This window comes from Equus quagga, unplaced genomic scaffold (genome assembly GCF_021613505.1).
Source record: "Equus quagga isolate Etosha38 unplaced genomic scaffold, UCLA_HA_Equagga_1.0 203_RagTag, whole genome shotgun sequence".
Lineage (NCBI taxonomy): Eukaryota > Metazoa > Chordata > Mammalia > Perissodactyla > Equidae > Equus > Equus quagga.
Window position 1 is genome coordinate 2,411,554 of NW_025798627.1, and position 16,843 is coordinate 2,428,396.

The 16,843-nt window shown below is 33.5% G+C and overlaps 1 protein-coding gene across 2 annotated transcripts in view; it reads left to right on the forward strand.

Annotated features, from left to right (window-relative positions):
• LOC124233496 (protein boule-like) overlaps positions 1–16,843 on the forward strand; it is a 57,827-nt gene that overhangs the window by 38,146 nt on the left and 2,838 nt on the right. Inside the window, exon 11 of one of the 2 annotated variants that reach the window (XR_006887077.1) lies at positions 9,366–9,501. Coding sequence is in view for 1 of the 2 variants with exons in the window: in XM_046650636.1 (XP_046506592.1) it covers positions 9,366–9,389 (24 nt within the window). In the remaining variant the exon portion in view is untranslated. Of the gene's footprint in view, positions 1–9,365; positions 10,190–16,843 lie in introns of those variants that run through there. The other variant, XM_046650636.1, reaches the window with a different exon arrangement.

Genomic DNA, 16,843 nt, shown 5'->3' on the forward strand with positions numbered 1-16,843 from the left:
CAGTGTCTTCCAGTCAAAGATATACAGAAACTCTATTATTTCTAAACTTTTCTATCTGAAACTATTTCAAAATGCAAAGTTAAAAAAAATTAAAAGGACTAAGATGTTTGAGAGAGAATGAAGTGTTTGCCAAGATGTCTTTACATGGACCACTTCTCATTAATTTTTTCTTATTTCTGAGAGGGTATTAGTTATAGTATATACAGTATATTATAGTAGTATATTTTCATCTGCTCCTTGCATCATATGTTTCATCTGAATTTCTTTTTTCTCTGTTTTGGTCTCTCATTCTGGAGGCTTTCTTCTAATGTGACTGTATGTCCCTATTTAAGAGGGAGACACTAAAATCTTAATGGGAAGTTCTTTGTGTGTAGTTGGTTTTGTCACTGAGCTTCACTGTTAGGGTTTCAGAGGGCCAGCTAAGTTTTCCTCTGTGGCAGAGACCATGCATGGGTTAGAATCCTAGATCTGCTACTTAGGAGCTATGGTACCTTGGGCAAGTTATTTTTTATGCTTAAAGTAATCAAGGTTAACATTACCACTCCTCAGATATATTGGCATCTCATATCCCCTGATAAGATACACTGAAAAGGCACATCACTTCTCTGATATTCTGGTCCCAAATGCATAACTTCTATCTAATCAAAAGAAAATATCAGACAAACTAAAATTGACAGATAGTCTACAAAATAACTGACCAGTACTCTTTAAAAGTGTCAGGGTTGTGAAAGATGAGAAAGACTGTGTAAATTTCATTCATTGGGGGAGAATAAGGAAACATGACAAATTAATGTAATGCAGGATCTTGGATTAGATCATGGAATGGAAAAAGAACATTAGTGGAAAAACTGATGGAGTTTAAATGGGGTCTATAGTTTAGTTAATAGTGTTGTACCAATGCTCATTTTTTGTTTTTCCTAATTGTTCTATGATTATACAAGTTATTAAAATTAGGAGAAGTTGGATGAAGGGATACATGAACTCTGTACTATTTTTTCAGCTTTTCTGTAAGTCTAAAATTATTTTTAAATAAATGATTTAAAAAAGTTAAAAGGACCAGGATGTTTGAGGGGAGGGAAAGAGATATTTGCCAGGATATTTATTCATGGATTGCCTCTCATTAATTTTGTTTGAAGCATGGTGGATCCTTTTGACTTGTAAATTCAAACAAATCAAGGGCGTTGTTGTTTTACTATTAAAACTTGTGCTCATTCTTTTCTTTCTTTCTTTCTTTCTTTTTGTTGAGGAAGATTGGCCCTGAGCTAACATCGGTTGCCAATTTTCCTCTTTTTGCTTGAGGAAGATTTTTGCTGACCTAACATCTGTGCCAGTCTTCCTGTTTTGTACATGGGATGCCACCATAGCATGGTGTGATGAGTGGTATGGAGGTCCATGCTGGGGATCCAAACCCACAAAGCCAAGGCTGCTGACATGGGGCACACGAACTTAACCACTATGCCACTGGGCCCACCCAGGGTGCTCATTCTTTTTGTTCAATTTGTTCTGTGTTCTTTTTGAGAATTACTTGTCTCTCTGTTCTCTCTATTCTCGCATTTTATCTTTCATCATTTCATCTTTCATGTTATCTTCTTTTGCATTCTGGGAGGATTTTTAAAGACCCATATCAAGGGTTTGATTTTCTTTAGTGACTACTGGCCGTTATGGCAAAGATGAATTTAATTCTTTCCATCATATCAATAGTTTCATACCATGTTTTTTTACACTGGCCAGCAACTATTTCATCTTTCCTGATTTTCAGTTTGTAATTACTGGGAATTGGGATATATGTTTAAAAATTTATTTAATTTCCTCATATATATGTTCTTAATATAAATACATATATATGCTGTTTATCCTTGCCCTCAATGTAGTGCCATATGCAAAAAATTTTTCACAGGACCCATACAGTGTCTGCTTTTCTATTTACTTATCCTTGAATGGAGAGCTATCCATGATGATTCTAAAGATTGGTTCATGGGTCCTGGATTCACCTTACTGTCCTCTGTCCCCTCTCTTAGATTTATAGCAAGGAGGAGGCTTGATACTCAGAACATGTGCAATTTGAGGTGCCTAACTAGGTGAGCTTTTTTTGCTCCTGCTGCTTACTTCTCTGACTGTTGAGTAAAATAATTAATACTTTAGAATCTGAGGCTATCTACAGTTTGACTACATACTACGTGTGAAAACTTATACCCGCCTGCATGCCTGGAACTGCAAAGCACAGGCTTTCCTGTCCTTGCCCTTAGAAAACAGGGCTTTCCATTTGTCCTCCTTAACTCTGAGGTCTTGCTGAATATAAAGGAATTTTAGTCTCTAAATTGCTTTATAAGAAGTGTTAATGATACTGAAATGAGGAAATGGTTAGGAAGAAGATAGTAGTGGAATTTTTTTATAAAGTAGAGATAATCACTAATTTTTAGGTGAGTGCATGTTATGGGTCTCTGAGCTAGAAATAGACAGTGGTGGTAGGTCATATCCCTTTCCAATTTACTTTTAAACCATACGGTCTTTCCAAACAGTAAGGTGTACCAGGCAAATAGCTGAGTTTTTCTTTCAAGTCCAATCAGTGCTTTAATTAGAGGAAATTCCTCATAGACTGGCAAGTAGGTAAATATCCTTAATGTCAAATGTTTTCATGAATAGATAGTGTATATTGGAATTAAATAAAATGAACATTTAACTTGAAAATGAACTTCAAATTATAATTTTCCCAATTTCCAGTATCTCAATTAATTCTCATAAGGACACATTTATTAGACACATATTAATGCAAAAATGGAAAAACAATCTAAGAAAACAAAACACTTTATAATTCTCCATTTATACCCTTTTTACCTGGGGATTTGGTATTGACCTTAAAAGCATAATACTTCAAGTGCCCAAGTACACAAAGATTTTCCTTTTATTCCTTCCTGTAGTCTAATTCAGTGGGATAATTTTGACATTATGTGATTTTGCTTTATTGACTTTAAAACTTATTTCTGTATAAGATGTGATTCTGCTGAATTAGGGAATGATAGCCCTAAGTAATACTATATTAACCTAGTAGTTTCTATATTGGTCTGCTTTACAATATATGCATTTGATTTGAGAGTATAGTAGCCTGTGGCTTACAGCTGATGAGCAGTTTCTGGCAATTTTTTATAGCAGTTAGACATGCTCTGAGCTCTGAGTAAGGCTTCTATTTAGTTGATTAGATTTCTTGCCTCAAGACAGTTTTGACATCTGAATTTGCTACTTTGCAATAAATCCAATTAACATCCTTAAAATTATAATCATTAGAGTTTTAAAAATGACTTACACTTCTAAAAACAACAGGCTCAAATTCTTCCAAGGAATATTTCCATATTTTTCTTTTTTCAATTTATTTTTTATTGAGGTATCATTGGTTTATAACATATAAATTTCAAGTGTACATCATTATCGTCAATTTCTTTGTAGACTATGGCTTGTTCACCACCCAAAGACTTCTGTTCCACCTATTGTAAGAAATATTTCATTTCTATTTTCTATTTCTATAATATTTTATCTATTTTTAAAATATTAAATCTACGTTATTCTTCTCCATCTTTCTATTTTAAGTCACCAAGGCTTTTGGTGCACCAGGGGAAATTTGCTAGGAAGAATAAAGATTAATGTCTCAAATGTCTATTAGTCTACTTTAATATGTTTTAGGAAAATATTGTTTCCTAATGATATATCAACATTTGTGTATTAAGATTTCTGTGTTATAATACAAATGCACTATAAACAAAAGTAGATAATTTTACACACAGTAAAACTTGTATAGTAAAGCATTTCTACAGGGTTGTGTAGTTTTAGAAAACTATAGAAGTAGTTTTAGAGTTTCTGTCCCTGAGTGGGGCACCATTTTCTATTGAGGGCTGCCAAATCACTTAAAGAAAAATATTGACTATAAAATACATAGAACACTCAACCTTAAAAAAATAAAAAGAAGAAATATAAAACTGTGTACAACAGCCCTGTGGTCTAGTTTTGACTTTGAAAGTTTATTAAATTAAATATTCTTTTTTTTGACCATCTCTAACAAAAGGGGAGTTGTGGGGGAGTTTTTCCTGTCCCTCCATACTCAAGCTTCTTATGATACCACGTCTAAATTAAAAATAAAACATGCCAAATTTCATTGATTCTGAGATGTACATCTTTTCATATTTCAAAACCTCTTGAGTCAGGATATGTTTACAACTGATTGCAATGTTTTTTAGTTTTGGAAGTGATACATAAAATAGTGGTGTGTCTTACAGTCCATCGTGTCTCAGATTTGATGAAATCCAATATTACAGTTGTATGAGACGTGGGCTTTGGAATAAGCTAGTTAACCGTAGTTCATAGCTTTCTAACTCTTCCCTAATCCTTAAATCTGAACTTTAGCAGGACCAAAATATTCCCTAGGATGTATCTCATGTAATAACCAGAATTATGATAACCCTTAACAAGACAGATTAAATTCCAAATCAAAACAAGTCAGTGGTTTTGTTCCCCTTTGGTCTGTAACATAGTAGAGCAAAGATCTGTCAGGATCGAAGGGGTAAAGTTCCTCTTAGCAGCACTTCTCTAAACATGCAAGGTGCAGGTTTCTGATTCCAGTTTTATGCTTATATGTGGTGACCCACATACAAAGAGAGAGATCTGTTCATGCCTCTGTTATGATTTATATTTAACGTATGTGTAATTTTTTTATGACTAAAGAGTGTAAGATAGCGGTTTCTCTGTACAATTTCTGCCATTTTCTACTCACAGATCTAAGACAATGTAGAAAAGTATATGCTCTTAAACTAGAAAAATTACACTTTAAATTAAAAATGTTTGGGCTGGTCCACTGGCATGGTGGTTAAGTTCAGCATGCTCCACTTTGGTGGCCCAGGTTCGCAGGTTCAGATCCCAGGTGTAGACCTACACTGCTCATCAAGCCATGGTGTGGCAGTGACCCACATACAAAATAGAGGAAGATTGGCACAGATGTTAGCTCAGGGTTAATCTTCCTCAAGCAAAATAAATAATCTTTCTGACAGTAAAACAGAATAAGTATAGATTTAACTTAAACATTATGGTACCTAGTGCATAAATACTCATTTATCTTCTTATGTAACTTAACATATACCTAATTAATCCTGTTCTTTGTAGTCTCAAAAGAATTAGTATCAATAGCTTCTTAGTTTCTCTTAACATTTCTATTAAACTTGTAATTTCTGATTTTGACTTTCATTTAATCAAGGTGAATCCAATAGATTTAAGGCTGCTGATAATTTATTTCCACAAGAGAGAGTATATACACTATTTGAATTTAAGGCATCTTATTAAGGTTTTCTTTCCTAGATTTTCAGAAGTGTTCAGCCTGAAAATTTCTTTCTAGCCTGAATAAGTAAAAAAAGAGCCTATTAGTAAATATTTTAAGCTTTGCAGGCCACACAGTCTCTATCTCAACTATTCAACACTACTGTTGTGGCATGAAAATAACAATAGATAAAATATAAACCATGAGTGTGACTGTGTTCCATTAAGAGCTTTATTTACAAAAATAAGTGATGGGCCAGATTTGTCCTGCAGGCCACAGTTTCATGACCCTTGAATTAACCTATTGTCAGGTTCATGTATACTCTTAAAGTGTAATATGAAATATAATACAAACGCTTCAGTTATATTTTCATTTTTAATTATTTCTTTCCTTTCTTTCTGGGGTTTTTTTTTTTTTTTTTGGTGAGGAAGGTTGGCCTTGAGCTAACACCTGTTGCCAGTCTTCCTCCTTTTGCCTGAGAAAGAGTGGCCCTGAGCCAACATCTGTGCCAGTCCTCCTCCACTTCGCATGTGGGATGTCTACACAGCACAGCCCAATGAGCTGTGTGTAGGTCTGCGCCTGGGATCAAAATCCACAAACCCCCGTGTCACCAAGACAGAGCACATGAACCCAACCAGTACGCCACCAGGCTGGCCCCGATTCTTTCTTTTTTTTTTTTTCATTGATATATAATTGACATATAATATCCTGTTGGTTTCAGGTGTATATCATAGTGATTGGATATTTTTATACATTATGAAATGATCACCACAGTAAGTCTAGTTACCATCTGTCACCATACAAAGTTAGTACCATATTATTGACTATATTCCCTTTTTAATCTTTTTTTTTTTTTTTAAGATTTTAGTTTTCCTTCTTCTCCCCAAAGCCCCCTGGTACATAACTGTATATTTTAGTTGTGGGTCCTTCTAGCTTTGACATGTGAGATGCCACCTCAGCATGGCTTGACAAGCAGTGCTAGGTCCACGCCCAGGAACTGAACTGGTGAAACCCTGGGCCGCCAACACAGAGCATACGAACCCAACCACTCGGCCACAGGGACAGCCCCATTTTAATCTGTTTTTAACCTAACATGGATTATTTGACTCAGCCTCTGGACTGCTTTAATATTTACATTTGCCATGAGTTCTTACCAGCTAAGATACTTAATTAATGTAGGGGGAAGTGTGGATGAAGATAATTTGAGATATTTATTCATTACTGTGTAAGGATAGGTATGAGGTGATACAGTATTCTGAGTAAATTTTATATTCCTTTTATGGGGGATATCTGTCTTATTGTGTGGCACATTTTATCTGCTTATCCAGTTATGTGTTTTCATTCTTAGTTTGAGCACTTGCTTTCCTTACATTCTGAGTCTGTCATTCCCTCTAATTGAACACTGTTTCTCCTTTTCCCCAGTCTTTTTTCTTTTCTCTCAGCACTCAGACTACTTGGATGACCATCTTCATAATAAAAGATTCAACTCATCAAATCTTAATTCCTTACAGAATTGTTTCCTAAATTTCCCCCATTTTGAGGATACATAATAACAAGCAGTAGGATTTTGTATTCCACACTTCACTAATAGTATTTTAAATTTATCTATTTTGGAAAGACATGAGGGAGGAGTATAGGGGTATCTTTTTCATTCCATATGAAATTATTGTTCCTTTAGTATTGAGATCTATTGAAACTACATATCTAAGATTTATTTTCAAGATTTGACAACTTCTTATTAGCCAAATCCCAAGGGTCTTGTCCTAGGTCTTGTCCCCTTAGATTCTCTTTAATTCAGTACTGTCAACTAGCCTGTGCTTAAACTTTATTAATTTTCAGATGTGGCTCTCTTTCCTTGCATTAAGTTTGATCTTTCAGTGTCTCTTTCAGAAATATATTTCTTCCTCTTTTACCAGCTACTAATCATGACATGATTCTCTTTGCACTGTAAATTGTCTTCTAAGGGAATTTTCCAGTTTTCTGCATTTTAATAGTGTTTAATAGTGAATCTGGGGGCCAGCCTGGTGGCGCAGCAGTTAATTTCACACATTCCGCTTCTCGGCGGCCTGGGGTTCGCTGGTTCGGATCCTGGGTTCAGACATGGCATCACTTGGCATGGCAAGCCATGCTGTGGTAGGCGTCCCACGTATAAAGTAGAGGAGGATGGGCATGGATGTTAGCTCAGGGCCAGCCTTCCTCAGCAAAAAGAGGAGGACTGGCAGTAGTTAGCTCAGGGCTAATCTTCCTCAAAAAAAACAAAACAAAATTAGTGAATCTGACCGTAGGGCTTTGGTTCTCTTCCAATTTAACCCTAAAACAACAACATTTGGATAAATGGTCACTACCTCCTCAAACTGAAAATCATGAAGAATCCTCACCTCTTACGTGTTAGTTTGCCCATCTTCTGTTTCTCCTAAAATCAAAACAATACCAGTGATTTTTCTGACCTCTTGATCCTACATGATCTATGTATACTGTTTTTGTGTCCCTTCTTCAACTAACTTGCTAAGAATAATATATTTATTTCTCTTTCTACTACCAAATCCCTTTTCTAAGCTTTATTATTGCCTAACCAGTTTACTTTCTTCAAATAGTGCTTGCTCATATTTCTTCAAGATGTCTCTATCTTCAGTTTCCATCCTTTACTTATACATAAAATTTGAATTTAGTTTTTTTAATCTGAAGTTACGTTTTTTTCCCCTCTTATCACTCTCATCAACTCTTATTCACATCCTTACCAAATTCCTTATCATTAAGTATTCTCCCTTCGGTTTTCCCATACTTAACCTAAATGATTCACATAATAACTATATTGCTTTTCTTTGAGCTGTAATAATGAAGCAAGCACTGTTCCTATTCTCTCTAGGCCTATTGAGCCTTCAACCAAGCAATTCCACCTACATAGAATAGTTTGAGTTCACTTCTCTGTTTTTCCTTAGAGAACCAGAGCACACTGCCAATAAGCTGTGAGTAGTTGACTAGGTATGAATAGCTATATATTACCACAGTAGATTTCATTCATTTACCAAATATTTATTGAGCACCTACCATGTGCTAATGAATATTCTAGACACTGAGAATACCTCAGTGAACAGTAAGTGGTATTGGACAGTACTGAACAGAGAAATCCAGGCAGGGCTATCGAGTTTAGCAAACCAGACAAATTTGAACCCCCTAGAGTCATGCTGTCACCAATATGGTAACCACTAGCCACAGGAAACTAGTTAATTTCAATTTTAAATTAATTCAAATTAAATGAAATTTAAAATTCACTTCAATAGAAACTCACCACATTTCATGTACTACTAGTGGCTACCATATTTGGCAGTGTAGATATAGAACTTTTCCATCAACATAGAAAGTTTTATCAGACAGTACTTCTGTAGAGAGATTGAAACAAACATGGAAAATTTTGAGGCTATCCAAAACTAAAAATATGTCATAGGACAGCTTGGTTTCCTAAATTAGGAGCTGAACTATGCCCAAAGTGCCAAAAAGATAATAGCAACTAGGTTGTTTCTTTGACCCAAACTAATCTTAACACACACACACAAATCTCAGGATGACACAGATATAATGAATTACTCGGTATTATATGGCATCAGTACCTATATGCTTGTCCTACCAATGCCAACTTGAAGGGTACTTTTGGGGTTTTGCACAACTTTCTAAATAGCCTTCTGCCAAACTCTACTCCCCTTTTAAAAACATGTTTTTAAAACCCACATAATAATAGTTTCAAAAATAGAAGTAATGTTATAACTCACTTGTTTCTCTGTTGACCTGTTCTCCATTTTTATATACTAAACATTTATACTGTGACACTAGACTAGAGATGGTCTAAAATAGATCTTAAGCTTTCAAAGATCAGGGAGCAAGCCTTTCCTGAGTTCTGGACCCTTCCTAATCTCTAGCCTCTCACTTCATAATACTCTTAATATAATTAGTACCACATGTTCTACAGGTTCTTAGTAAATGTTCATTGATGTCTTACATTCATCTACTCTAACTTATTTTTTTTTCCCATTCAGTTTTTCTGATCTATATTTTCTTTCTCTTTACTTAACAGACAGTGTGGAGCATTCATTATTAAGACAATTGGGCAGCTCTAGTCCAGCTCAACTGATTTCTTGTCTAATGATCCTTGTGTGGCCGAGATCCAGCTTCAACGAACCGGCTAGAAGCTGCCCATTGTGAAACTTAGGGTTAGTTAATACCTCACCATATTTATTCCACTATAAGCTGTCTAAATTTGATGAAATTTGTTTTTTCAGCTGTTCTACAAAATTATTAGGTATATGTGGCATGTTGGTGTTTTTATGTGTTAATCTAACTGTAGTGACATTTTCTACAACATGTTTTATCCATTCCATAAATAATAACCACATTGGGAATAGTGAGGTGTCTTTCATGTTCTCTGCTTTGTGTTATTTCTTTTCCTCTCAACCTTTTAGAAGTTATGTTTCACATTCTTTGCTATTTATTTTAATATTTAGGATAAAAGTCATTCCTAATTCTAATAGAATTTTTAATACTTTCGTGCCTTTTGCATATAGTGTATTTAATGTTAATTCAGTTCTACTACTTTGCTATTTTGTCATTTAATATGCTTTTGTCTAATTTTTTATTTATTGTTACTGCTACACCTTATTTAATTTTGCTTCTGCCATGGTTTTCAGAATTTTAATAGTATTTATACTGCTTTTTTTATAACATTTTCCAAATATTAGAAATACCATCAACGTGATCGGTATTCTTGCCTTTTCATGTGATTAATTTGACTATGTTAAATTTTTTCTCTAATATTTGAGATAATGCTGCAGCCTTCCTATAACATAAGCCATTTGGCACCAAATTTTATATAATATGGATCAACTAGTAGAAGTGTTTTGATAAAAGAAGGGCTCACCTCTGACATGATCTCATAACATTGATTTTCTACTGTATTTTAGTGTTCTTTGAATGCTTTAATCTTTTAACCGAAAAAATTCTATGTTACCAATATATTCAATTATATAATGTTATTAACTTTAAAAAAGAAAATTCATTGTTTTCATAAAAAGCAAAACTATTTCTTAGACCAAAGAAAAACTTTAAATTCTGATTCTAAAGCCAATTCTTATTATAAAATTAGAAAATAGGTGGGGAGGAAAAGCCATTGTTCAAAAGTTACAGAACAAATCCTAAGTGTTTTTATCACTAAAATTTCTGTAGTAATATAAAAAAAATCCTTCTTACATTCATTTGCAGTTCTTTCACTGACTTTCCGATTTTAGGAGAGAAGGGGATAAGCCATAAATATTCGCATTACCCTAATAAATCTATCTCCTCCCTCTCCTATTCCATCCCCAAATGTATTCCACGCTCAGCAGCAGCAGCAACAGAAATAATAGGACATAGACCCCAAAGTTTTTCCTAGTGAGTCAAATAAGGTGTTTCTTTAAAACCATAATGAATATGTTTGCCAGTCCAATGGTTTCAAGAGAACAGTAGGACTGTATGAATATACACTAGCATACAAGGACCCTATGTACATTAATATTCTCAGTTTTTAGAAACGTAAATAGACTAAGTCCCACAATTAAATTTCAAAAGTTTTTGTTCTGTAAGTAAAAATTATTAACCACTGATGTTAGAGATCTTCTTTTAATAGCAGTATCCTTGATAACAAAAAAAGTTGTTTTGATTTTCAAAATGTTAAACATGATGCTAAACAAATCCTGGACTGTTAATAAAAATTAATGATGTATTAATGGATAAGGAATTTTGATAATAATTGATACCCAAGTGTGTTTCTTCCACAGAGCTATAGAGATTATATGCATAAACACATATATATACACGTATAAGTATAAATTATATGCATACTATATATACACATTATATATATATAATTCATACATATACACTTTCTTAGAATTTAGCTTTATTTTGAGAAGCTAACCAAAACAGTGGAATTTATTGTCAACTTGAATACACAGAGGACATCATCAGCCTTCCTCACGGCATAGCTTGTTAGCCCAAACTTGTTACTTCTAAAAACAGACAGATTGGGAGGATGAAAATTCTCCTTACATGTGCTAAGCCCATTTTATTTTTTTCTTTTTTATAGTATATCTTCTATAGATAAATTTCAGAAGTAAATTTTTACTTACTTAGTACCCATTTTGAAAGGCCAATCTTAAAAACATCTGAAATTCACTCTGTGTTAGAGTGAAATGGATAATACAAATATTAGTACATGTACCAAAATCACAAGGTAATAGCTTTGCAACCTGTTTCCCAGAATCTCTAATACAAGCAGAAACAGAAAGGTGGTAGCTTGTCAAAAGATAAAGTATCTTGGAAAATTAAGACTTTAACTTCCTCTGTCAGCTGGTTTCAGAAGGATGGCTTAGAAAAAGGAGGTATGATTTAGTTTATAACATTGCTTTATAAATTTCTGCTAATAATGGCAGTACAGTATTTTCAAACAAATTTATACATGGTAACTCCCATATGTAGAAGTGTGTTTCCTTGATTTATGCTATATTTAACTATAAAATGAAGAATTGGAGTCACGTACACAAAAATTATTTATATCTTTCCCAGAAGTAGTGCTTGGATAATATTAAAATATAGAATCAAAGGACTAGAAAAGACTTTAGGAAGGTATCCAATCCAACTTTGATGTCATGCTTCTACATGCACTATTATAATAGTAAATTGCTGGCCCCTACACCTATACTTTGACTAAAATTTATTCTGAAATCTCTATAGACTTAAAAGGGGAAAAGGGCAAAATTTTACCCAAAGGATGGATGTAATATTCCTAATTGATGCTGTTTCTTTCAGCTCTGCTCAGTGTTTTATTCCTGTGCATCAATTCCTAAAAATATGCTATTAGCTTCTGTCCTTCCATGTTGAGTACTACTCTCTGATTAGCAGCTAGTTATTGCTGTTTGTTGGACCTGCCTTATAGGTGTTTCTGTTTCTTTGCTTTTGTGTGTTGCATAAATTTGCTAATATTTTGTGCATTCTCCTGGTTCCTCTCAGAAATCAAGTGCCATTCAAGATCACTTGTTTTATTTCACATTGTCATTATTTTATTTCTTCCATGTGACATAACCCTTCTTTAGTTTTCTACATACTATATACTATATACTAATTTCATGGTTATCTTGATGTTAACTACTTTCTGACCTGTCAGGATCTGCAAATATAAAATAGCAGATGTAGATTTCAAACTAATGAACTAACAGATTAAGGATTTCCAGTTTTGTCTTTCTTTTTAGGCATAATGCTTAAAATAATATCAACTAATATAATGCCAAGCCTGATTATGTTGAAGTGAACATACACAGTAACAGGCCGAATAGTCATTAAGACATTTTATTTTGATATCTGACTTATTTTTAAAACATGCAGTTTAAAAATTTTCCATTTACTGATTTGTCAGTTTTTCTCATTTGATATGTATTTCTTAGTTAAAAGATGCCAGTACTTGATTATTTACTAATATTTTGCTGCATAATTTTCTTAGTGAAGCTGGTATGTTAACCTCAGTTTTGCATTTCTATCCAGGTGTGTACCCACAGTAATTGTCATTTAGTATTTCTCTAAAGGTAACTGGAGTCATAAACATCTTGGTGTACTGTTGCAAAACAGGGGTGTGAGAAGCTGCCTCTCTGTACTTAAAGACTAAAGCCTTTTCCTTCCTCCTCTGCTAAGAGTCTTTTTCTCATGTCAGCCTTTTTACTTGGTGGGTTCTTTTTCCTCATCAGAGAAAATTTGGAGGGTCCTAGATCCTCAACTTCTTTGGGATTTACCTACAAGATTCCAGTATGCTCTTAGGCCTAAAGAGAGAATTTCTAATAAGAAAGTCCTTTGATTAGACTCCTACTTTTTTCTTCATTTCTTCCTTCATGGACTAGAGAGGTTAAAATACATCTCTGAGAGTTTTTCTTTCCTGGGGAAAGTAACGCTTTTGAGGAGATGGTAGTTTTGGGTTATTTCATTTTATAAGGAGAGTTAAGTTTCTGCTTTAAAGTATAAAGGCTTCAAAGTAAATGTCTCAAAGTTCTTAGCATTTATTTTCCTCCCATTATTTATCATCAACGAGCTTTGTGGCATTCTCTCTACATCTTTGTCTTTAATAGATTTCAGTGCTTAAAAAAGCAGTTTTTCCTTTGGAAAATTCCAAGCTAAAAATCAAACTGTATTCTTCCCTTCCCAATTCTCTAGGCCTATCAGTTGTCCTCTTTCAATCTGGAATGAATTCCCTGTCTATTCACCTCAATATCTCCTTTCCAACTTGTTTTCCAAGTACGATATCCTTATTGTTTGAATCAATTGAAAAAACAACGTGCTGACAATGAGAAAGACCTCCTTCCATCTGGCTTTCCCCCCTTCTGCCTATTAGCATTCTGAGGGACCTCTGTTTTCCATTTTGGATAGAATTTCTCCAAATTTTGAGAGATCCTGAATCTTGTCTTATCTACCCAATTCAATTAACTTTTTTTGACTGAAAATGAGGGGACTTAGGGATATTTACTATGTAGTCATTATTTATTTAGCGATTATTTTTGCACTGTCATCTCTGATTTCATTTTCAAATATGGCTCTAAACTGAAAGAAAAGAAATACAATCAAGCATACTTAACTTTGGAAGAGTTTTGTCCAATTCCAACCATATTACCAGTGACATTTAAATTCACAGGATATTCTCCCAAAAGATATCTATATTAGGCTAAATATGTAATCTAATAATACTAATTTGAATTCTAGATTTGGGGAATAAAAGCAAGAAAGAAACAAGGATCTTTCCCAACCTCACCTTCCCTAAGAATAGGGTTAAAGAGAATGCCTGTTTACCCAAACACTTAATCCAATTTGTGGAATTTCCAACAGTATAACGTAACATAAAAAATTGAGGCAATGTGAGGAAAGATGTTTTGGCTTAAGGAATTCAGCTTAAAAGCAGCTAATTCATACTTGAGAGTGTCATTCTTGGTTTTCACACCTTCTTTCCTTCTTCATTTCTGAACACTTCGGTACTCTTAAAGCTCCATGTTTTTCACAATGATTCCTAATAACAGAGTGAGCATTTGGAAGTATGAAGGTAAAGAACCAGGATAGCTTTTGCTTTAACATGGAATTTTATCCTTTTAATCCTCAATTTCTTTTCCTTTATATATTTTAAATATTAATAAAGGAAATTTTAAAAGATGATGACCATGCAGAGAGTTACCTTTGTGTCTGATTCCTAAAAATAAGATGCAACTGGAAAGGATATGTTAGTTAATACACAGCATTTTTTGTACATCTATATCTCACTAATTTCAAAAAGGCTATCCAGTTTCCTCAAAGAATTCCATAGGTGCAACCCTAGACAATAATGAAATACAGACCTTTTGTATTGCGCTTTAGCAGATTTCCATTTTTGAAGTTAAAAACTTCTTTTAAAGATTCTAACTCTGACTTAGGATATAAACCTAACACTGTACAACTCATTTAATACATTCACTTGCTTCCTGAAAATTAACTTTCTAAATCATTGTCACCTTTACTTAAATTTTGTATACCCATTACAGAGAATTTAGCTTTTTTTATTTTCCTCTGACTGATGAATTATTTGGGAAAATATTCAGAATTCATTGTAAAGATCATTTCTTCATATAAATAATCCAGTTGATATACTATCTTTATTAAACATCTTTCAAACCAAACATCTTTTACACACTCTAGGTAAAAGTAACCAACATATAGTTTTCACTGACATGATTTAATCTCAGCTCATGCAGTTTCAAAAGAATCTTGTCCCTGTTGTTAATAAAGTACAGTTCGTTCTATTATAGTAAGACAAGCTTGCAAACAGGGTCTGTCTGAATCAGATCATGTATAAGAATGCAACTTCATCTTTTCTCACAGATAATTACATTCCCAGAGACTTGCCAAGTTCCAATATGAATACTAGCTTAACTTTCTGTAACATATGATTATATAGATTCAGAATTAGGAATCCTTGTTCTCCAGCACATATTTCCTCTTTAATCTCACTCCCACCTTCATTGATGAGCAGCAGACAAACTTGATTTGATTATCTTTATAGAAACCAAGGCTTTTTACTTTAGACAAGGTCCTCTGATGTTTTATCATATCAAGTTCTGCTTTCACTTCTGCTCCTTGTAGTAGTCAGAAAGTTCTTGACTTTGCTGATCTCTGCTCCAAGTTCTTATTATATGTGGGAATGATATATTTATCATTCAAATCAAGACCCTTGAGAGTGAAGGGGGTACCAAAAACAATTAAAATCATTTAATTTTTGAACTATGCACTTAGTGACCAACAAAGAAGTTTATCCTATTAATAAATCTATAAGATCATTCTATTCAAAGACTGTTTCAAAACTGAAATTCTAATAATGCAACAGGCCTAAACCTAGACTGTCCCAGGGAAATTGGGATGTAGGTAACTCTATCAATATTTACAAAATGAATGTAACATTAAACTGGTATAGTTTAGTATAGTATAAAAGGATTTTCAAAAAGTATAGTCTGAAAGGCATTAAACCATAAAAGACAGGCCTGAACTCCTCTATTACTTTATGGTTTAACCCATTTAACCCTTGAAGCTTTACGGTTTCTGGTTTAGCTATTGATACAGCTATATAAATAAATTGAATTATGTTTAGGTATAAGCCTGTTTCCCTATGTTATAAACATGAAATCATAGAATCATATAACTTAAGAACTAAAGAATCTACAACTGTGGAATAGCCTTAAGATATTAGTCTTAAAATATTGGTAACTTAACCTGTGTAACTAAATTTGCTATATAATTACTAGGTCATCTTAAAGAAAAGCTTTGGTTAAGTCATTAAAGATTGTTTAAAGTCCATGATAATATTCCTTATAAAAATTCTGTTAACTTTGTTGATGATAATCTATGAAGTCATGCTTAGAATATCACATTTTGCTTACTATATTATTCCAAAGCAAGAATAGCACCTTATATTTATATAGCATCTTACAATTTACAAGCACTTCACATATGTTATCTTGTTACATCCACTCAATATTTTTGTGAGATAATCAGGCAACTTTTTATAAGAGAAGAGAGTCTTAGAAAGGTTAAGAGAACTTCCCAAGATGACATTACTATTAAGTGGTAGAACCTAGGACTTCTGATTACTAATAAATTGTCACCTGTAATCAAGCAAGTCCTGTCTAGGGAGTAGAGGGCTGAGAAGGGAAGGTCCGTAGAGAACACAGTACTTTGCAGAAATAACTTTTGTCTCATCCAAGAGTTATGGACCATCTTTTGTTAAATGGCTAAAATTAAATCTTACACAAATTAAATCTTAGACACAAATAAAATGTCTATTCTAATCCCTTAAACGTCTGGAAGTCTGGATCAGAAAATATTTCAATTTTAAAATAAACAAATTATGATACCATGAAATTGTTTAATCATGCTTTTATCAAGTAACCTAAGTATGAACAGTTTCCTAACCAAAATAATAGAAATAAAATTACCCTAGAATTTAATTTGTTAGATTGTTAATCG